The 24,204-nt window shown below is 39.6% G+C and overlaps 1 protein-coding gene across 21 annotated transcripts in view; it reads right to left on the bottom strand.

Moving 5' to 3' along the window:
* The window catches only part of DTNA (dystrobrevin alpha), a 231,552-nt gene that overhangs the window by 26,316 nt on the left and 181,032 nt on the right, over positions 1-24,204 (bottom strand). For 7 of the 21 annotated variants that reach the window (XM_075023237.1, XM_075023235.1, XM_075023236.1 and 4 more), the window contains 7 exons: positions 20,744-20,824; positions 18,763-18,852; positions 13,107-13,184; positions 12,379-12,471; positions 4,786-4,876; positions 2,342-2,439; positions 847-960 (listed from right to left, as the gene is read on the bottom strand). In XM_075023237.1, coding sequence (XP_074879338.1) covers positions 847-960; positions 2,342-2,439; positions 4,786-4,876; positions 12,379-12,471; positions 13,107-13,184; positions 18,763-18,852; positions 20,744-20,824 — 645 coding nt within the window. The other 14 variants (XM_075023233.1, XM_075023240.1, XM_075023241.1 and 11 more) reach the window with 9 other exon arrangements.

Raw genomic sequence — 24,204 nt, 5'->3', positions numbered from 1 at the left:
AAAATTTAATCTAGCATTGTTTCACTAGAAAGAAAGTGTTTACACCCTATTCTCTATTCACATGAAGTGTTTTGAATACTTCTTACTGGATTCTGTCTGGCTCTCACAACATGCATGTCAGGACTTGCAGGGAGCCTGCAGATCTGGGCCAATGACTATTGTACTTCTTCAATATGATACACATGGCAATTAGTAAATCCATGTAGAGCATCCTAATTAACATTCAGACACATCCATATCAATGTTTTTAGCTTGGTGGGATAATTGGAGAAACGATCCTCCAAATCTTCAGCTGCTGCAGATGACATTACTCCTCACTTCCCACGTGACAAGGAGGATCATTCTGCAGCCTGGTTTTGCACCATGAAGAGAACTGACCTCTCCTTAGAGTCTAACACATGGGGGAAATTTCCAAAAATGAATGTCTAATTCTGGCTGTATTTTCATGTAGTTCTCTATTTACTTTAGCATAAAAAAGAAGTCTTTGTAGAAGCGGTTGTTCTGACAGAACAATATTTTCCCCCATATAATTAATGGCATTTGGACAGGGCTGTGGGGACCTATTCCAAATGACCTAAGGGCCTAACTCTGCAAACAGTAATGCACATGCTTAATTTAATGTAGATGAGTAATACGTGAGATTCCTCATGCATGCTGTTTAAAGCATAAGCTTAATTACTTCTAGGACCACAGCCTGCACCAAAAATGGACAAAAAATACACATGGTGTTATTTACTTTAAAAAGCCCCCAAAACCATAACCCGGGCTTATGTCTTATTTCTTCTCTTATTGAGAATGACTGTCTGGCCCCAGTCATGGCCAGAGGTTTTACCGCTGTGGACTTACCTCAGGAGCCGGAGCTCTGCAAGGAGAGTGGGATTTTGTTGTGCCTTCTCCGGTGTGGGCTGAGACGCCTGCTCATGTTCAAGTCGCAGCCTCTGGATCTCCTGTAGGATTTCTCTTGGGGAGGAGAATAAGCAGAAGAGTACAAGTCAGTAATTTTCCACAAAACCAGCTCACTGGACGTCTCAAGAGGAGAAAAAGTATGATTGCACATAGCTCTTCATCAACGTAGATATAATGACTGGGCTCCAAGCAACAAAAGAAGCCCTCAGCAATGGGAGAGGCCTCTGGATATTTTTTGAACAAACTTTTAGGATTTTACCATAATGGGAAATATTTCTTCAAGACCCCCAAAAATCAGAGGTAGACATGAAATAGCTCTATGCTTAATTAAATTGCTCCCTTTAAATTCTTCCCCATGAACATTTCAAGCACCACGTGAGCTTAACAAAAATTAAAATAACCTATCTGGCCCTTCTTGAGTATCAAAGAAAATATTTAGCACTTCAAAAAATACTTTTAGTGTAAGAAGAGATGTGAGAGCGGTCAACAATTCATGGAGAAGCACTTTAATAGGGCTCGTTACGATTGGCTTGCCAGCCCTGGAGCGCTGTCAAAAGGCTAATACAAAGCTTTGCAGCAGAAGGTTGAAACCTTCGTGCATTTTGTCTCTTCTTCACAACGTGCTGGATAGCAGACGGTCAGGAGGCAGCCTCGAACTATGAAAGACAAATCAAGACTGGAGCTGGTGGCTCATCACACAGTGACAGAAGGCAGTGCAGAGTTTGGAATAGGAAACCATCTGGTCTGGGCTGGCCTCTATTTTACAGTCCAGCAGTAAAAGCAGAGCTCTGCTGCCATATTTCATGGCACCAGGCAGTCTGATACCCAGGGCCAGATCCTCTGCTGCTAACAAACGGGCATCACTCCTTTTTGGGGCCGGCTAGCCTTTTTCTCCTGGACATTCTCGCTCAGTCTCGGTCACATCCGTACCTAGTGTCTCATTTGATCAGCAGCCTAACTTGCTGCTAACCTTTCTGCAAACCTCTCCCAGGCAGACTGTGTTCTGGAGAGCTTTAATCATCTTTTTCACAAATAAAAGCAGGGGAGCATAACATTACCAGCGTGACTGATCCTTTTATCGTTTCATGTTATAGTGCTCCAGAGGATCCAACTCAAAGTTAATCTGGGTTTGAAACAGGACAGGCTGGTTTTTTTTTTTTTAACTCTTAACAAACAGCAGCTGGAAACAGTAAAGTATCGATGATTGTATCACGTCATTGAACAGTACACTCATTAAAACACAGGGGTAGCTATGGATTTCAAAGCCTTTGCTGTATTCTGTGGACCTTTTTGTGCCCTGTGCTTTTCCTAGGGGGAGGTGTAAGTGCATGTATAAGCACATTGCACAGAAGTAGGTGGTAAAAAATGTCAGAAAACAAACAAACATACACAATATATGGGACTGAACAAAACCAGGTACTTTGTGGACACTTACCGGTTTTTATTTTCAAGCTCTGCAATCAGCTGCCTTTGTTGCTTGTTTGCATCAATGGTGAAGGAGATATCCGATGCCCCTCTCTGCTGACCCTGCTGCTGTTGTGAAAAAGAGAAGGCTGCATTGAAGGAGGAATAGCCAGCATGCACCCATGAGTTCAACACATATCCGTTCTGCGAAATCTGCTTACAGAAAATGCAGTAGCAAGCTTGCCTACACTAAAAAAAGAGCATCCATATTGTGCTCATACCAGTATGGCGCCATTGCTAGTAAAAGCAGGGTAAGTGCTAAAGTAAATAAGACTCAGTGTTTACCATCCTGTCATTCATTGCTTCTTCAAGGAGCTTCCTCTGAACCGATTGTAAAAGGCAACAGCACTGCTGCAGGCAGTTGCTGTAATATGGCTCTTAATTTTGATACTACAGACAAGAGGAATATACTGAAGCAAAAGCCAGTGTCTCTCTCCAAAAAGAAGGGGATGTGTTTCCAGTGCAGTGATGCTTTGTTCTCTTGAAAGTAGGGGTTTACTTTCAGTTTGAAAGCTGTACTCAATTTTCAGTCTGGCTGCGTGGCCCATTTGGCCAAGTTTTCCTCTAAACTCTGATGGTACTTAAGAAAAACTCTTTCCCCAGTCCTTCAGGTACAGCAGAACCTTTTTTTCCCAATAAAAGGAAGTGGGAATTACACTATTTCTTACCAAACTAGGCAGTGGTCACTACATTTTCATTGGACTATGCTTTTTTCATGTTCATCAGCAATAACCAAATACTGTTCTCCTTGTTCACACTCCTGTATTTCAGTTTTGTATCAATGACAATGCAGAGCAAGACATTTAAAGTTTCACAGCTATCAAAGATATCCATTTATTTCTAACTCCAACCTGAAAGAATCAGACATTAAAAAATACTCTACTGAGTTACTGCTGTGATCTGAGTGTTTCTCACTGTAAAAGCCCTGTGAAGTGTAAGTCTGGAGCCCAATTTTATGTGATGCCAGGCACCTCCTGCTCCAGGAGGTGGACCCTCAAAAAGGATGAAGGTAATCTCAGTGCTAACCTTTGTTAGCACTGTCTGTGAGGAAAGGACAGTACGTTACGCCTGTAACCATTTTTTCTGCTATGGATATATTTTCCCATTAACACTCCAACCACAGGGAAGCAGAGCAGTGCATAAAGAAGAACTGATGCACACTGGTGGATGTCATGACTGATACAGGGGGAACCAAGATCTTTATCCTGAATGCCCAGTGTTATTAATATATTTCATTCCTTAAAAACCAGAATGACCGTCAGCAAAGCTTTAAAAATTTCCACTGTGCTCCTAATGCGGTACCACTCCTGTGCTCAGAGAGATCTCTGTATACAGAAACCTTTTCTTTTCCTTCTGTCTCTTTTGTTCAAAGAGCACAGACAGATGGCAACGAGAAATTCAGCATTTTCCTTCAAACCAGCTCTATTTAAAAGCTACTTCAATATTGTTTCCTAAGCTTTCCCCCGTATCAGGGGCACATGTTATATGCAACTGATTTCTACCAGTTTCTACCCAGAGACATTATTAATGGGAAATCTTGTTCCCATAAAGAATTACCATCCTTCAGAAACAGGACCATCACCTACAGGTTGCCTTAAATTTGAAACACTGTGCATCATGCCTCTGGAAAGGATTGATTTGGGCTGGGCTGGCAGACCAGGAGCACCCCTGCACCCTTTTCTTCCCCCGCAGCTGCGGGTAGTGTGAAATCTTCCATGACAGATGATTTTCACTTAACCATCATTTATGGTCCCTTGTTCTATCAAATGTGCTGAGATGGAAAAAAAGTAACTAGGCTGACCTTATTTGTGCCACTTAAGATTTTATATACTTCGATTAGATTCCTGCTTCATTCTCTCTTATTCCTGAATATAGTTAGTGAGGTTTTAGCCTGTCATCACCTTCTATCTTGGGATACATAGAGCAGAATAATCATTGCTCTGAAATGAAAATGGGAGCCAGGGCTAATGCAGGGGGTCATTACAGTCACACTGCTGAAGATCATTCTTTAAAATCCTCAGCACTTAGGGCCCTAGTGGCCTTGATATTTGAACTAAAGAGTAAAATGAATTCGTCACCCCATTTTCCCACTGCAGTAAATCATTAACCTTTAACTAAAGCTAGTCCAGACAAGATTTTCTAGTCTTTCCCGAGTTCAAGATGTCAGATTCCCTTTGCTGTAATTGTTTAAATACCATTGCATTAGTATATAGATTATATGCATTAGTATGTGGACTCTTCGTTTTAAATGGACTGCATAAAAGTGTTATTACTGAAGCATAACAATGTCTGATGACAAGGATAGGGAAAAATAATCCATTAATCATTAAGACTGTCAGATGTAATTTCCCTGATCTTGCCAAGCCCCTGGAACACAACAGAAGGAAAGTACCTTTTTTTAATTAAAACACTTACTGATGAAGAAGTTTCTGCTGCCAGCCTTGCTGCATACCTGGCGATCAGCTTGTGTTCTTCATCCAGGCGACTTGCGCTGTCGAGCACGCTGCTTAGGGTTGGAGGGGAAGGAGGGAAGACATGTTAATACATGGTAAAAATGACTATTGCTCTGTCACGCTGTCCACTCACACACCCTCATTACAGAATTTAGAAGCAAAATGTTGCCAAATTAACAACAGCAGATGTTAATTGAGCAAAGGGGAGAAGTGGGAGCATAATTTCCCTGGAAGGATCAGCTCTAGGGGCCAGGCAGCACCTTCCCTTAGGGGGAAACAGCAGCAGTCTGGAACCCCTGCGATGTGCAAGATGCAACTTGTAGACTGCTGTGTCCAAAGAGAGGTGGGACGTGGTTAGGACCACCAGTCGGCACTTGTTTTTCTTCTCAGCTTTGTCATATCACCTAAAAGAGTGATTACTTTTTGGACAGTGGATGAGCAGGAAACTCAGTGTTTGTTGAGAAAAACTTTAGAAGCTTTGTCAGATTTGCAACAGAAAACAATATTTAGGAAAGTTTTGCAGGGCACTTATCACGGACCACAGTTTGGAACCACTGATCCAGGAGTTTATAATCAGACTTTCTCTTTTACTCTTGGCTTCTTGATATTTGGGAGTAAGATTTCAGAGAATCACATAATGGTGATCAGAAAGTGCAAGAACTAAACAGCAAACATGCTGAATTCCTTTAAAATATTGCAACTTATTACTTGTATATCACCACTGATGCCAGACTTGGACTCACTTTACCTTGGGGCTGTCCTGGTTTTGGCTGGGATAGAGTTAATTTTCTTTCTAGTAGCTGGTATAGTGCTATGTTTTGGATTTAGTATGAGAAGAATGTTGATAACACACTGATGTTTTCAGTAGCGTTTAGACTAAAAGTCAAGGATTTTTCAGCTTCTCATGCCCAGCCAGCAAGAAGGCTGGAGGGGCACAGCCAGGACAGCTGACCCCAAGTGGCCAAAGGAGTATTCCATACCATGTGACATCACGTCTAGTATATAAACAGGGGGGGGAGTTGGCCGCAGTGGGGTGCGTTGCTGCTCAGGAACTAACTGGGCATTGGTCTGTGAGTGGTGAGCAATTGCATTGCGCATCACTTGTTCTGTATATTCCAATTCTTTTATTGTTATTATTATCATTACTATTTTCTTCATTTCTGTCCTATTAAACTGTTCTTATCTCAACCCATGAGTTTTACTTTTTTTCCCCCGATTCTCTCCCCATCCCACTGGGTTGGGGGGGGAAGCAAGCGAGTGTCTGCGTGGTGCTTAGTTGCTGGCTGGGGTTAAACCATGACAGGAGCCAACTCCTGCTGCCAGGATGCAGGAGTCTACTAGCACAACTATGAAGAGCTTTGGTCACGTGCACAGAATCTCCATAAAAATTACTCAGAAAGTGTAAGAACTAAGCAGCAAGTATGCTGAATTCCTTTAAAATATTGCATCTTATTACACCCCCCCCCCCCCCCAAATATCAAAGGCAAATATTTCTCTCAGGTTAATCCCTTGCCAGCTGTTCCTATTTTAAATGGAGGCTCTTATTTAGTCAGATGAGCAGGAAAAAGGTAATATAGTGAGAACAAAACATTTAGAAGTTTGTAGAGAACCATCAAAACTAATAAACTGACAAAAAATGAAATCTGAAGATGACTTAGTTGACCCTGGATAATCCTGGTATTTAGAATCCTATATTGTGTTACTTTTTTAGTATATACAAAGGAAAAAAAAAATCAAGCCCCTAAGAAGAGGTGAGAAGAACGCTTTGCTGTGTGGAATACAAGACAGCCTGCAGACTATCCCAGACAGAGGTAAGTCTGACTCCTTTTCTTAGCCCTTGGCAACTGTCTGATGTTTTGGCTGAAGGGAGACAGGCACACACCTCCCTACCCATGGACTCTTCAGGGCATGCAACCGGTTGCTGGTGAATGAGCTTCATGTTTCAAAAGAGTGCGCAAAACAAGGGTTGTTTTGGCCATGGGCATCTGATTCTGACTTTTGCCAGAAACTGTGTCTTGAACTTTAAAAGCCTTCCAAATGAAAATGGCACTTGTGCAAAAAGTTCTGCTTTTGAAGGATCGGCATCTTTAAAAGGAAAAGGAAATATTTCTCCAATAATTCTCAGTGAGTTCATATCCCCAGGTACCTCAGGGAACTACAATGTGCATCTTTTCATTGGCTTGATTAAGTCCACTGGGATTTAGAAGTTATGTTCAAAAGGTGAATAGTGGTTGATATTCATTGATCATTAAACTAAAGCTGGAAGTCATGTGGATTTGTTACGGCTTGTTGAGGTAAGGGAAAAGAGGTAAACATCATCTTTTTCTCATTCTGACAATGACCTGTGAGACCACAAACATGAAGTTCAGAAAAACAGTAAAGCTATGAAAAGTCAGACCCAGAGGGGTTCTGTGTAAGCTAAGCTTGTGCTGCAGACTGCACAGAAGACTTCTGGTGGTAGATGAACACTGACTTTTTGGGTTTGGTTATGTTTAATTTATTTTGTTATGTATATAGCTTAATTCTATGCTATTTTTGTGGGATAACTGATTTACTTTCTGAAAAGACCCAAGCTAAAGGTATTTTTCTAAATTTATACAGTTCTGCTTCTTACATACTCATGCTTACTGTCCTGATATGTCATCCAGAGAACAAAAGGGGCAAGCAACTCTTGGAGACACATAAAATTATGCAAACCAGGTAATAAGGGTTACTTTCATGACAGTATAATTAATTTTTAATTTTTCCATAAGGACTAAAACATCACATCCTAACAGATGGCCATGCAAGCATTCAGCATCAATTCTCCTTTTTAGAGCAATGTGCAACCATATTATCCATCCTGGAAAAATAATGGATTATGGTTCCACTTGTTGGCATAACACAATCTGCAACACAGTGCTGAGATGTGAGTTAACCCCTGAGACAATGACTTTACTGAATGAACCAAGCCACCGCAGCTTTTTGATTCTTAGTTGCTATTTAACGTCTTTGATATATATTTATGTGTAGATGGATGTCATAAAATAGATGTAACAGCATGTCAGATTTGGTCTATGAATGCCACAAATCACTGGCCGCAAAGCTTTGTAAATTAAATTTCAATGTCTGAGATATATTTAGTTCTGGAATGTACCTATTCTATGTGATCATTAAGCACAGAGGTACACACAGCAGCGTCAGCCTTGACTGCCAAGACTTTCATGTCTCAAGAGTTCTGATTTGCCATAATTTACTTCTGTTTTACTTCAGCAACTTCACAGACTATGATACAGTGAAATACAAGCTTTAAAATATTATGAATATGTGTGCAGAATTTGGGACCCTCAAGAGAATGATTCCGGCATCCTTTTGAAAGAAACTGAACATTTTGCATACAAATATCTTGCTGCTGATCCTTTTCTTTTAAAAAAGTTAACCAACACTTTTAACACTGCTTCTCCATTAGTGACCATTTCTTTAAAGACTTTATAATTATTAGCAATAATTGGTCTGGCAGAATTATCACCATTTGGATGTAGAGTGAATATCCAACATTATCACCTGTACAATAGGACTTCTTTTTCAGGCTTTAGTTGATCTGTGTAATATTCTATGGTCTAAGGGAGATCCATAAAAAAGGCATCTCAAAACTGCAGGCAAAGGATGAAAAATATGATAGCTTGTGAACAAAGGAGTGATGTTGGAGGATCTTTGCTATTTCTCAGGCTTTAGATGTGTCACACCAGCCTGTTCTGCAGTAGGCACCCTGCAATAGGGGGTATGGATGTCCCCTGACGGTCTTAAAATTATGTAACCGCTGGTTAGAAAAGTCTCAGAAATGTCAGTCCTGTGAAATTTTTGCCATAGAGATATCAGCGTGGTCTTCATGACATGCTCTTATTCTACAAACCTTCACTTAATAAATAATTTACTATAGTAAAATACCAACAAATTAAAGGGTAGGTTTCTAAGCATCAGGGCTATAAGAACAATGTCCTAAGAGCAACCAACCAAATACATTCTGAGGATTGTTTATCGGTGGCATTTCAAAATTCTCCTGGTTTTAAGGTACTTTAAACTGAGACACATCATCTGAGCCCTCTGCTATTGTTAATTTGCCATTTGCTTTACAATCACCAAGATTTTACCATCAAAATGTTAGTAACACTCAGGTATGTGGGTATAATCATACAAACTAACTCCATTCAAGGGAGCCAAATGTCTATACATTTCCTCCGTAATCAGTGAGTCTCCGAATGTTTTTCCTCCTTCAAGGGAAGATTAGACCAGCCTTCCTAGCCAGAGTTAGTTGTTGTGCACACCTCCTTAATAAACAATTTTAAAAACACCATAGAATAGCATGGCACTTTTACAGTATGGACATATGACTCATCACAGTACTACACAGTATAACATAAATCAGAAAATAACTTTCTATGGAACAAAAATAACCTCCTACTTATAATGTATTTTATCATATTTTCTTCTGTATCTGAAAAGAAAAAGACTGAAATATGTGGAATTAACATTCAAAACTAGGTAAATCTCTAACTTATATGAACAAAAAGGAAAACTATTTGCAGTTAGAAGTTATTTTTTAGAATCAGACACTAAAGATGAACTAAATTAAGTACCAAGTATTGTTTTTACATCCTAAAACACACTATACCATTAAACTAATCAAAACATGTGGCTCAGGGATACTTTTTCTCCCCATACAGTTACTATAAATAATGAATTAAGTCTTTCTCTTGTATCTTAATTTGTCCTAGAGGGCTGGCTTCTAAAAAACCCTCAAGCAGCTTATTAGCCTGTGAGGGATGGAAAGGAAAACTTGTACTTCTAGTTGCGGTATCAAATAACTGCAGATGAAAAATAAAGATAAGCAGTGAAAATTAATTAAATGAATTAAAAAAACCCCCAAATATAAATACTAGCTACACTTAAAACAGAAAAAAGGTACACTGGGCTATACTGGACTAATCATTAACTGCTATAAATTAGCCTGACTCAGTATCTAAAAAAACCAACCTCGTTTTGTTTTGAAATGCTTCTATATAGCTCTTAATGTAATCTTATGTATTATGCTCATAAAGTATTTCTGTAGGTTTTTCTTGGAGATGAAGGTCCAGCTACAATCATTCCTCTTTTCACCTTTGGCTGCCAGTAGCACTTGAAAATTTGTGATGGCACATATGCATATGTACACGTGGTATTTTGCAGGCAGATAAAACAGCTGAGCTGGCTAGCTGCAGCCTCCCCTAAATAAGAAGCTACCTGATTATGGTTAACTACATGCTTTACTCAGGTTACCAAATCTCGTTAAGCTGCTGGCTGAAATAACTTGAACTCAACACCATCCTAACATAGCTGCGTGGGTTTTGAGCAAACTGTATCCAGCCACTTCAGGGCATGGGCAGGAGGAGTTCAGCTTTGCCTGAAGATGCCAGCCCAGGCTGCATGAGATGCAGCAGCTGAGCCTCCTGCAGAAGCCTCATCTACCTCTCCTGGAAAGGGGCTTCACACAGGAGCTTCAGGATGGCAACACCTTGTTTGTTCTTGTCTTTGCCAAAATCTAACTTTTCCCTTTCTCTACTAGCAGTCTCTTTTGCAACAAAGCAGAAAGTGGCAATGCAGCACGGTTTGATGCATGACTAAGACCGCTGTCCATCTCAGTTATGCTTCTGTTAAAATCTAATTGGTATCTTACATAAATAACTGAGATTGTTTCTCAATGAGGATGTTGTGACTGCAGTGATTTAATGTCAGTAATCAAATGTTATGTACTATGCTTTGCACTGGTTATTTAAACAATTAAGGCCATTATCAGTCACTCTCCATTCATCCCTCAAAAACGTTAAATTTGAAGGATGTTATGGCACATAATTTGTACGTGTGTATTTAGACACAAATGCACGATGACTTGGTGAGGTTGGCCCAAAACCTTGAAGGAATGAGTTGGAATATATCGGATAAAATTTAGAGGATGAAGATGGTAAAGATGAAGCTAGGCACTCACAAGGGGAGCTAACTGGTGGTCCTCACTGAAGCTAAATCAATTGCAGACACGGCATCCAAAATGCCATGCCTGGCAAACCAGCCTAGCACCAAAAATTACTCTAAACCACATCCATTCTTTGCTTGCCTCTTGAACAACCGTATCAAGTGAGTCACTTGTGGTAGGCAGGGCCACATTTCCTTCTCCCTGTCAAACCAGACTGAGTGGTAGCGTACTCCTGTCCTCGATCATGGATGGGCAACGACTGGTCCACACACATGCTCCAAAAGCTTGTTCTCACAGCCACGGTGTAAATATTACTCAATAAGTCTCCTTTCTGGAACTGCTTCTCTAGGAATGAAATTCCCCTTCAAAATATTTTTGGTTTGAAGAAATGGTGTTCATTTTTCTTACTAAAAACTAGTTTGCCTTTTTTTTCCCCACTGGCACATTCTGGTGGGCTACAGAGCGGAGAAGCCAATCCAGAACAACAAAGACAGACTTTTTTTTCCACAGGGCATAGCAAATTACCCCCACTTCAGCTGGAGCTACACACAGAAGTGAATTTTGTAAAACTGCAAAAAACCATTGCATTGACCCTCCCAAATGAAGTTGCTTATTGCCTTCTACATATAAGAGTAAATGGAGAGTTCTTCTAAACTGGGAAATATTCTGCAGTAGAGGAAACCAAAGGGTTTGTTATGAGCAAAAGAAACCTTGTAAGCATAGTTTTGTTAGAAACACTGTACAGTTTTCTGTTCAGCGTGACACTTTCTAGGGCCATATACTACACTGCTCACCACCTTGCTGGTACAGGGCTGCAAAGTCTAGAGTTTTGTTGCACTTGGAGAGGCAAGCCAGCGTTTCCCCTTCCCGGGGTGGTCTGCTGCAATGCCACCATCCCCAAGTGCTAGGAAAGCAGGTGGGTTTAGTAGACAAAGCTCCATATTCATTCCAGCAGAAACAATGAACTATGATCGAGACAGCCATTTAGAAACCTGTCATGTCTCTGAATGAGATAAGGGCAAATTTATATACAAGATTCAAACAATGCAGAAATAAGGCAGATTTAAAAACAATGCCTGACGGTTAAAAACTGAAATGAACTCCTTCCTTCACTAGGTTAATAACAAATTCCTATTATTACTATTATCATTATTTACGTACTATTACCATCTCTCACTTTCAAGGTAAGGTGAAGCTACAAATTATGTATCACCTCAGAAATTACTACCTTGAAAACGTGGACTTGTTAGTCATCATTGTACGCAGATTTCTGTACCACCACTAAGTCCTGCACTGACTAGAGCACGCTGTCCCAAATCAATTTGTGTAGCCATTCTCAACTAAGCAATTATTCCCAATGCCCTGCTACTTAACATCACTAGAAAGAATAACAGCAATTGCCACAATCCACCAACTTTGGGAGGACATACCCCGTATTCATATGCATTCCCTTTAGGTTAGTGCTCATGAAGAGCTGCTTCAGCTCGTAGCCAGGAGGAAACAGTGAGAGCATTTGGCCGACCAACGTCCCTTTCCTGGGTTCCCCAAAGGTGCCAAACCTGCACTAACCGTGCGGGGTTGCTCTGCAGCATGTTGACATACAACCCGATGAGTACATGTTCATCGGCCAGCCTGTCTGCAACATCGAGGCTGTACTGTAACCTGGAACGGGGTCGGGGGAAGAGAGGGTGCAGTCCGGACAGACAGAGGGAAATAAACAGAGAAAGCAGGAGCAAGTGAGATTGTGAAATGGGAATTTAGGAACGAAAAGTTCAGCGTTCTTAGGAAAACAAAACAAAACAAAAAAAAACACAAGCGCAGAAATTATTTTGTTATGATTGTAATTTATATGTTAAGTATTTAATGGCTTAGGAGGGTAGAATCCCACTCGATTACAGTGCCAGCCTCAGAAATCAGTGAGATGCCAGATCGGGCCAGGGACTGGAGCTGTACAGTACCATTTAATTTGAAAATACAGCAGATTGTGAGGTTGGCACTATTTGCTTTAATATACTATGTATTACATATATACATTAAATATACATATGTTACAGACACGATTAACACACTAAAATCACAAGTTGGATTTGCTTGGAAGTGTCTGATCAAGACCTCACACATCCAGATGTACGTAAAAATATTTAAACATGCCCTACTTAGCTCACTGGGTTAATTGGTTATCACAGTTTTCTCAGGAAAGATGTTTATAGGATACATTAAAAGTGGGAGGAATAGAGGAAAAGGTTTTGGTTTAGCTGTGTTAGTGAAGCTATGAACATAATCTCTCTTTAACTTACCCTTTGCCTTTCAAAAAAGCTGGAGCAGCCCTAGCCAGCAGTTTGCTCTGCTCTACTTCAGTACTCTTGGAAGGAGAGCTAGTTAATAAGACAGGAAAACTAAGAAGAGGGTAAACAGTGATGTCTGAAATTAATTACAGAACAGAGTTCAAACTCATTCAAGCGCCCTGGACTGAATAAAAATAACAGTAGAAGCTTTAAAGAATTTTGAGAAAACTTCAGGAATGCAAAGTCATGAATTAGTTTTCCCTCTGTTCTCCAAAAGCAAACTATAAAGCCTTCACTACAGAAAAGACGAACAGAATGTGCTTCTCTGACAAACGGAGAGCTGAAGGCTTGTGTAGTTTCCAGGTGGAGTCCAAGATAAACATCATCTTAAACACAGCCTTCAAGCTGGGAAAGCTTCACCATAATAGCTAAATTGCTTTTCTCCACATTTGCCATAAGATTGTTTCAATAATCTATGGAAATATGCTTATTTAGATCCAGTGATGGGATACACCAGTTTAATTTTGAGAAGTACTGTTCTTCTGTTGCTTCAAAAAAATACACAGTTCATCAAACCCACTTTTTTTTCCTAATTACAGTATTTAATAGATTGCAGTAACTGCATCTTTCCCAATGCTAAAATATCCATGTTATTAAGCTAACAACGGAAGAGATTGACACGTTAGTTTTTCTTTCACGCTGCAGCATTTTTGGTTTAAAAAACAACAAAGCAAAACAAAAATATATTTTACTTTCTTCTTTTTAAAAATTATTCACCTTTATTTTTTGGTTTAGCTACTGACAGTGTAAATGTCTGATCAAAAGATGGGTGTGTGAGCATGTATGCACCTGTGCATCCAGGTGCATGTGTGTATAGGCAGATGATGTTGCACAAAAGTGATTCATGATAAATCTAAGCAGATGTGGCTCTGATGGACTGAAGATCAAAACCTTTAATATTAGGACAAAGAAGGAATTCAATAATATGAGGTGTATGCCATTCCACTCCTTCCAGGAGGTGAAGGTTGGCAGTGGGGTTCTCAAAAGGATGGTACCGAAGGGTGTCCTAAGAACCTACGTCCTATTGATTTATAATAAATCTGGAAGATAGCTGAATGAAATGCTGTACTGCACAGCAAGAAAAAATGCTTGCTTCACATTTCTATGCCCATCAGCATGCTACTTATGTGTGCTGCACTTCCACTGAAGTGATATCCACGTAGATAAACATGCTCCATGATATCTAGAAGGATATGTTTTCCAACTACGTTTTCTTCCCAATTACAGAAGGAAAATGCATTCAAGGGGTACAGGGTGTGCCATTTCAGCCAAAAATGCAGCTTTTGGTTCTTAAAGTAAAGATAAATATGTTGCCGCAACAGGAGACCAAAGACCCCAGGGCAGATTTTGTGCTTTGCTTTATAACAGTGCAGTGTGATGCCTCCTCTACCATCCATGAGCTCTCCTCACCTATGCTCCAGAAGCAACATAGCTGGGGTGGAGGGACAGGCAAGCAAACGTTACTCATTGAGCAATTGATATCATGTCTATCAGTGTCTGTTTCCTTCTCAGTTGATTAAGCAAACTTGTATCTTCCAACCTCTTCTTATGAGTCACATTTTCTAAGCTCTTCTGATGTTTGGGTGTCTCCTCTGGACTCTGTCATGCTGAGTAGCATATTTGTCCCCATGTTGTTGCCCTATGCTGGGTGCAAACCTCCAGGCAGATGTCTCCTCCTCTAGGGAATGAGTTTTAATGGTGCCACATGATGCCCCAGGGTCAGATGCAATCTAATAATGGTATTGCTGACTTCAATTAGTTTGTGGCTCGCTGTAACTGCTAGGTCCACTGTTAAAATATTTCTGTCCATCCAATTATGCTCCATCTTTTATTTGATTATTTGCTTCCTTGCTACAGCACTTTTCACTTGTAATTACTGAGTTTCCTCTAACTGATTTCAGATCATTTGGACATCAATTACTACCATTGCAACTGAGCTCGTTTTTTAATTTAGAAATTGCTCTCCAAGCACTCCTTCCCATAACTATTTCAACCTTTGTACCATCTACAAATTGCATACACTCACTCTATTGCTCCCACTAGGTCATTACAAGAAATAGTGCATAGTGTCTGACTTCGGATAGCCTTCAAGAATCCCAGGTGGTAAGTCCTCTTAGAATGACAGCAAACTTTTGAAAACGTAATTACTGATTTTCAGTGTTGCTCTTATACTAATTTCCCCTAGTCCATACTTCCTCTGGGTACTTCCGTGTCATTTGGGACTATGTCAAAAGTCCTTTTAAGGTTAACCTGTATCATATCTGCTACTTCTTTTTTACCCACTGGACCAGTTATCCTGTCAATGAAATAAATTAGTTTGGTTTGACATAATTTGCTCTTGACAAATCCATGCTGGTTATTTCTCATTGGTTTATTATCCTCCAGGTGCTTACTAATTCTTTCATAATTTCAGTATCTTTGGATACCAAGGTTAGGCTGTCTCTTGTATAATCGCTTTGATCTTTGTCCCTTTTTCTGCCTTCAACCTTCCTTCATTTGGAAGAGCTGACATTTGTCCTTCTTGTTCTTCCACATCTTCCTACATCCTCCACATATTCACCAAAATACAACTAATACGTCAGAGACGGTTTTGGCCACAGTGAGTTTCTCTGGATCCTAGCAACTGGGACATATATTTTAAAGATATATTCCTGTTAAAATGGAACACTTAGTAAGACAGCAAGGAATGCTTCCCCATCCAAATTAAGACACAAAACCTCCAACTCTGAGCAGATGTCTACAAAGATGTAGACCTAATAATATTGGTGTAAATGTTATACCCTCTTTAGTGTCTACCTGGCTACTAAACAATCAGATATATAAACATTTCCTTTAACAGGTAGAATATTGCTGATGAAATAAGGAAGATTCTCATCTTGTTCTGAAAACAATAGATGAAGGCAACATGCAGTTCAAGTCTACCATGCTCCTTAAAGATAGAAACATGGACAACAGCAGCAACCAGTATGTTTTGCTCCAAAGTTAGCTGTTGTCCAGAAATTTGGCCTAATCTGGTGCTATGCCCAGGCAGAATATCCAATTCTTTTTAGCTTTTATGTGGAGTTCAAAAAAGGCACTAGCTACTCTGACTCAGCATTAAGACTCAATTCCTCCTTGGCTATGGGCATTGATACCATAGTGCATTCTTTCTATCTACCACAGAATTGCCAAGTAATTTCAAGATCAGCAGACTGTGCTGCATCACCCCATTTATTCCAGTTTATTACTCCTTTAGAAGAACTAAATGTATTAGCTGGGGGGGGGGGGGGGGGGGGGGAGAAAAATGCAAGAAAAAACATTGTTTCATCTTATCCCACCTTAGCCCTATAATTTGATAGCTTAAAGAAGACATTTATTAAGAAAGAGAAGGAGATTGTATCATCACTATGGTAGCTATGTACTTTTAAGGCAGCACTAACGGACTGAAGCTGGGGAACATAAGAATCCAAATAAGGCAGAAAACATTAATTCAGGGTATAGAATTATTCCTCTTGACTGGACAGAAGTTTTTATAATGCTCAATTTACCTGTTTTGACATAATATAGCCAATTCATTGGGTTTGCAAGGGCATTACCTACTCTGTAGCAATATTCCTTCTTTCTGCTGCCCTCTAGGTAATCTGAGATCACAAAAAAAATATGAGATTAAAGCCAGAATATTAGCTACAGTAAAAAAGTTACAGGACTTGTGGTTTTAATCACATATTAGCTGTCAACACAGCAAATGACTGTGATTTGGTATTTGGGAGAAGAACACAGATTTTTTTGTTTCTTCTTTTCTAATGTAAGTAAGTGCTTTAAAGTTGTTCTTGAGCTGTACAGAGCATATTGTTGATAACATGCTGTATATATTTAGACAAAAGGTGCTTGTAATTTTTATGCCAACCTCCTCATGAAAGCTCTCTTACGGACATGGTGGCTCAAACTAAGCAAAGCAAGCAGGGAAATTTTAAGGGATTTTGATTCTGAAGTGGCTTGAAGAAACTAAGCAGCATCTCAGGGAAAGCCTGAATCTGACCTCCTTTGAGCTTTGGAATAATTGTGTACCCATCCACAACCAGTGTTTCAGACGCAATTAAATTGCAAAGAACATATAATGTTCAATCTCCTTTCAGCTGTTCCCCATAATTTGTCATTGTATTTACTAGTTATCAGAGATCTTTCCTCTAATAACATTCTTCTTCCCAGTTAATTTCCCCTTTTCACCCATGAATCCAGAAATGAAGATGATATTGTGCTGAACTTATGAGACCGTATCCATTTCCAGCAGCAGAACGACTTGGTGTGCTGAATTCAGCATTTCCTGTTACAGGGAGAAACTGGTTGCAAATGGTAATGTTCTTATGTCGACACAACTAACTGAAAAAAATACCATGGGAATGCTACAAATGACAGTCTGTGCCAATTCTCCCTTGCATAAACATTCTAATTATATAAAAACTTTCTTTAAAACAGTCTGAAACCTCTGGACTAGATTGTGACACAAATTAAAGTAACTATAAGTTATCTGCAATAAAAACACAGCCAGCAGAGCTTTTAGCATTGATTATGTTCAGCTAGAAATTTTACCCTGAGTTTGTACAATTTTTATTATAATATGAATCACGGAGCATTTAATATAAAATCAGCACAATTGCAAACAGAGCTGTCATAGTCTGTTTCTCTGATGTATGAGAGGATGAGCTTCCACTAATGAGGCCTGATTTTCCCAGGGCAATAATAATAGTAAAACCTAAAAGAATGAATGAAGATACTGTTATTAGTCTAATAGTGATTGAAGAACTTGGCATTTAGCAGAAATGTACCTTGGTCTCAGTACTTTCTTACTGAATTATAGCTAATGCTCATGGATTAATCAAAATAGAAAACAAGAAAGGTCATTACACTCCACAGTAAAAAAAAAAAAAAAGAGGCAACTATTTTTATCCAGTTTCATATTTCTTTTATGCAGAATGAAATAGGCTCTTCCTTTAGGTCACTAAGATGAGAGGGAATGCTGGAAAAGGGTACAGCAGCCAGAGGCATCGGTCCAAATCCAGTGCTTGCTACATAAATGGGAAGCCTTCATTAGCTTTTGTAGGATTTAGATCTGCCTTTTCTGTGGCCATTTTGAAAAGCAAAGCAAAGGGGTCTGGGGAAGGTTATTGGCAAGCAGCAATTGTTACTGCAGAACAGTAACCACCAGCAGCGAGAGCCGCAGAAGAGGAAGAGGAGGCTGGCTGTGAGACCTGGAGTCATTTCCAGGCTCTCGTGCAAGCCTCTTTCGTTCCTTGGTCAAGAACACAACAGGCAAGTCATACACTGATGATGAAACCATAAAGGTGCAGGTTTTTTGGTTTTCAAAAACAACGTTTCCAACTTCCACTGGATACATTAATATTAATTCTACGTGAAAGGGTGAATTTGTGCTGTGCAGAAGCAAGAGAAGTTGGCAAAGCCCACAGCCAGCAGGAAGTCTACTCAAAAGACTAATTAGAGCCGCAGAAACCCTCTAGCCCACCAGAGCCTTCCTTAAAGAATATCTTTAGTAGTTTAGCAGAATCTCTAATGATTTAGTGCATGAGCTACAGAACTACGGTGATTAGTGGGTTAGTGCTCTCATACTGACCGTGAATTGTTGTGAAGCTGATTTACATACAGCTTTATAAGAGAATGCTCATCAGCCACAGGACTGGCTGCATGTACACCCCCAAGTAACCTGAATGATTCAAACAATGAAACCTTGTTAATAGCCCAAAAAGTATACACAGAGAGCAGTGTGTTCAGAGTCGGTTCATTACAATAAACGCAATTTGCAACCAGTTAGCAAGGATACTGACTTAACAGTCTGTAGGGTGTTTCTTCTTTCTAATAAAAAAATGCAAATTAAATTTATATGAGATAAAAATAAAAATAATGAGAATAAGCTGTCAATCACTTAAAAACCTGCTACATCAATGAAACAAAATTTACAAAACTTTTAATATACAAGCAATGTAATTGCTTTACATATCAGGGTACTGTTAACTGTAAAAAAAGCCAGAACTGACTGCTGCATCATGGAAACTTTTTGCTGTATAAGGATGTTGTACTATCCACTTATAAGGAAGTCTGGGTACCTATGGTTGGGATGGGTTTATTGTCTCCTGCCTTCAGGGGATTCTCCATCAAGGAGTTTTTCCTCTAGGAGAAAAGGAATTCTAATGGCTCAGGAATCACATACATTTAATCCTGATAATTAAAGACAGTCAGTTGCATTACTAAAGAACACAGAAGTAAAATAATCAGGAATTTTTCACATGTAAAGAAAAACAAGCAGCACAATAGATAGTGCTGTGATTATTACTGCAGGTCCCTGGCCTAAATGGCAAGGCATACTGCTGTTGAATGAGCACAGGGACTGCCTGGGGATAAACAGAAGGAACAGCTACACTCTTAAAGAGCATTGCTCTTAATGACCTGTCCCGGAGAGGCCACAAATAGATTATCCTGCCTTGCACATAAAATCCCATATTTTCCAACAACAAGAAATGAATTTGCAGTTGCAGTCTCACTGTCTGCATAGGCAGTGGATCTGGTCTTGGGGGCTGCTTTGGGACTGGCTTGCAAAAAGCATCTCCATCACAGCAGCTACTTGCACTAAGGTAACACTGAGAGTTTACAGTTCATAGCTCCTGGTAACCAAGTTCATAAATCAAAGTAGTAGGAAACTATCTTTATTGTGAGATTGCAGTGTGGTACACTGGGGGTTTGGTTTTGGTGTTAAAATGCGTAGCCATGCATACCCCGAGATTGCGTTTGGTTATTTGGGAACGCTGAAGCACTGACACATACAGCAGGAACCAAGCAATAAAATGCACTCAAGGAAGACATATTGCTCATCTTCCCCAGTACAGCAGGAAGTTATTTTTCTGCCACCTTCTCATCTATATGCATTGGTAGGCTTACATAGATTGGGTGAGACAACTACCAAATGCTACATGCATATTTTGCCTGTATGAGCCAAAATACTGAGCCAAACTGTATATAGTCAGCTGCAAGCACCTTTCTTTGGGATTAATGTTTCTGACACATCTTCTCCGGTTTGTTTGCTGAAGGGTCACCATATTCCAAGACTACTCCTTCTCTCTTGTAGCCTTTAATGAAAGTCTGAATGGTTTAACAGGAGTAAGGATGTCTTGCTATATCTTGCAAGTATGAAAACATTTTCTCTTTGTTCGTATCATATCTTGTAGTATGATGCAGGCATTCCCAGTAAGCAACGGCATGTCCCAGTTCCTGTTCCCACAGCGCTGCTATGAAATGGCTTCTCACCAACACCCCATTTTCAGCCCCTATGGGAGGATGCCTAGGCTGCATGTGAGCACATTTAGTGGGACATAATGGTTCAAATGAGAACCAAAGTTCTGTGCTCTGTTGTGAGGTGCTTGGGGTGCCCTAACTCCAGCTCTCCATCCAGATATCTCAGTATCAGTCCAAAATAAACAAGACATTTCTCTGCTCACATGTGTTAATTTTATTTTGGGTTTGTTTTTTTCTGGGGAGAATTGAAAATTGAAACCTCCACCACTCTCACATATGCTTTAACATAAATTAGGATAAGAACTCACCTTCTGTTTGCAAAAGGACTTCCTGAGGGAACAGAGTGGGAGAAGAGTGTGTCGTTCATGCTGGTTACTGGTCTGGGGGGCCTAGAAGGCGGCAAAATACCCAGTTGTGTTAATTTTGCACAAAAGAAAACTCATCAGCAACAGTATTTACAGAGAATTAAACGAGCTTGTTAAAGTAACATGACTACTAGCACCTTTTGCTTTAAGTAGCAATAATTCCAAATTAAAGACGCTGTGTTTTTAACCAGAAGTTGATAAAAACACTCTGTTACTTAGGCCTGGAAAGAAATAATGCTTTTGCGTGGGCTGAGGTGAGTTTTAAGCAACTTGCTTGATTCTTTTTCCTCCTTTGGCAAAACCACTGCTATGCCATTTTTTCTTTCCAGAGCCTGCAGTCCACAGTGCAGTCACTGCTTTCAACCAGCTAGGCTGAGCACTGGTAGCAGGTTTGCTGTGGCAGCACGGAGGTCTGCAGGGGGTAATTGCCAATAAATTACACATCTTTTCATGAGGTTATCCCTGGCCCTACGCTCCATGCTACCATATCCACATAGTGACTGCAGTGTACTCATACCCCTCAGCAGGCCATAAACTACACGTAGTACTAAACTGGTTTAACTGCAAAGCTTTTCAACTGGTGTATCAACCCCCCAAATCAAAATTTAAAATAAGTATCTAGTTTAAGAGGACCCATTGATAATGATGGCTTTATTATTACATTCTTTATTTCCTGCTCTTACTAAAAATGAAATGAAGAGGAATATTTCCTCTGCTTTCTTTTATTGTCTACTCTTAAAAAATATTTTATGTATAATTTTTTCTTCTGTATCCATTAAGGAGAAATTTCCACTTCTTAATGGACTTCTTATGCAATATAGAGCACAAGACATAGACACTCTGGAAAAACTAAAAAATGTTATTAAAATCACAGGGTTTTCAATCAGATATGAGCAGAACCTGAAGCCATATAATTCACACTTCAAATTGCCTAGATTTCAAGTTGGATAATATCCCTTTTAAGCTCTGTGAAAGATCTGTCTTGCTTTCTGAATTCTGCAGATGTGCAAATCAAAATATAGTAGCCATCTGCAAAATATTCACTGGTCTCCAATTGTGCAAGACAACTGATCATCCAAACCATTTGCAATAAATTAAGAAAGCCAGTTCTGCACAGAAATGAACTATTACTATATGTTTTCTTCCTTATTTTCTAACTGTTAGAAGACAAGCATAAATGTGTGGTCTCTGACAAGTCCAAATGGATTTCTCAGCCTGACAATACCACATCAATTTTAAGTAGTTTAAAACTGGGAGTAGAGAGGAGTAGGATTTGGCATGTTATTTATTTATATGAAAATACAGTTTTAGCCTCACCCTGCATCTTCAGACCCACGGGAAAAACTCCAGTTCTGGTCAGTCATGAATTTGAGAAGCAGCACTTTGTGCTATATGTACTTATGGAGAAGTGCTTAATATTATTTTTCATGGACTTCATCAAAGCTAGGAAGAGCCTGGGTGAAGTCATGATCAGAGCCAATCCACTGGAAAGGTGATTGTGCTATGAGTCTTGAAATACAGAGATTTGAAAATAAACTTCAAGAGAATACTTAGAAACTAATTTTATTTAATGGGTAAGCAACTGGTATTTTGTTGCCTGGGAATTGTAAACTGGTAATTGACATAGGAGAAATAGTTCACACCAACTACATGTGACTACTGCATTTTTCCTTTTCTCAATGCAATCACTGGGCAGCGGACACATTCCAAAACTAATTGGGCACAGGCTGGGGTTTCTGAAAGATGGGTCCAGCCCTGGGCTGTGGAATCCTAAACAGCGGAGGAGAAGAGAGGAGAGGCTGGTTCTCAACACTGTCCTAGAGGAGGAGGCAGGAGGAGTACTCCCTTGGCAGAGCTTTGTCTTGCACCCAGTCTACCTCTGCTGATGCAGTAGGAAGCGGGTATGTGGCAGCCACTTACTTCAGCAGTTCACCACATACACACTTCAGGTTAATGTCTTGCCTAAGCTTTATCTCAAAATAGGGGTGGAAGAGAAAGCTTCTAAGCCCCAAAAGAGCTCTTTCCTTTCACTGTCTCTGTACTCAAAGACAATTATTTATTTGGCTCTGGACTCTGATATAAAGTTAAGGATTGGTAATAATGAGATTATCGCATTTTTTTCCAAACTTCTTCCTCCCGTAAGTGTACTAAAGAAGAAAAATACTCACCAAGTATCTCTTTTGCAGCCAAAATGAAATGGAAAAGAGATCATTAATTAAATTGTCAGTTTAATAGGTATGTGGTCTAAGTAGTGCATTGGACATACTCCATTTCTTACGACCCTGATTCTGCAAGAAGCATGAGAGCCTCTATGCATAAAAAGTCATTGATCTGTTTACATATGCAGAGTTACTATTGTGTACAAACGTCTATAAACTCCAAGGCTTTGCTTAAGTTTTGTGACTAGCATTAGTTTGTCAATTCTCCTATGAAGGAAACTATATTAAACTAATCCGAGCTTTTCCAAGACGAGTTTCTTAAAGGCTGAAGCCCATTGTCACATTCCTTTGGTTCAGCTTGTGTGATGTGGTAAGACAAGAACAGCAGACTTTATGAGGAAAACTCAGCTATTGACTATAAATGCATATCTTTCTGAGGTTATTTCTAAACTTCTGGAAATGTGTGATTAAGCTTTCTGATAAAAGTGAGCTGATGATACTCAATCAACTTTCCTCAAGGAGGCAAAAAACACTTAATACTATTGAAATATGCTATGTAATAAATGCACGTTATGGCATAACACATACCCACAGTAATAAACCAAATTAAATAAGAGGAATTTTCCAAAAAGTGCTCCATGCTGGTCTAACTTCTTCACACTGATCTAAAAAACAATGCTCCCACAGGCTTAGATGGAAACGAAGTCAGACCAGTGCAGAATGCATTTGAAAAATACCTCCATGATGCACTGTCCAACGCCATTTGTCATCTCTGCAGTCTGGTGTTTGGTTTTTGTTGCCAATTTTATGTATAGAAAGGAAAAATGACCCCTCTGTCGGTGGGGGGAGTTCCTCCATCAGGTTAATGACACCTTAATAACTACTTCTCTAGATGAGCCTTAGATGTGTTTCTTGCTTAACTGAAAATGTTGTGTGGCACCAGTAAAACAAAAAAACCCATGCAGTCTTTCTGTCTGGTACCACTCAAAGGTGCAAGATTGTTGAAAAGGAAAGGCTATATAGTAATGCAGAGAGTACTTGTCCCCATTTAAGCTAGAAGCTAAGAAAAGGATACTGTTTTGTTGCCAAAATTCTTCCATTTAATGCACATATAAAACCCTTTTTGCCTGGATTCCTGCCCAGAGCTGTTTCTCTCAACTTCCGTTATGTTTAAAAATAAAAATCACATCAGCGAGAAGATATTCTCAATGAGGTACTGTAGCATATCTCTCCCTTCAGTTAATT

The sequence above is a fragment of the Buteo buteo genome, chromosome 3 (genome assembly GCF_964188355.1).
Source record: "Buteo buteo chromosome 3, bButBut1.hap1.1, whole genome shotgun sequence".
Taxonomy (NCBI): domain Eukaryota; kingdom Metazoa; phylum Chordata; class Aves; order Accipitriformes; family Accipitridae; genus Buteo; species Buteo buteo.
The sequence above is the reverse complement of the archived record's forward strand: the minus strand, read 5'-3'. Positions and strand labels throughout refer to the sequence as shown.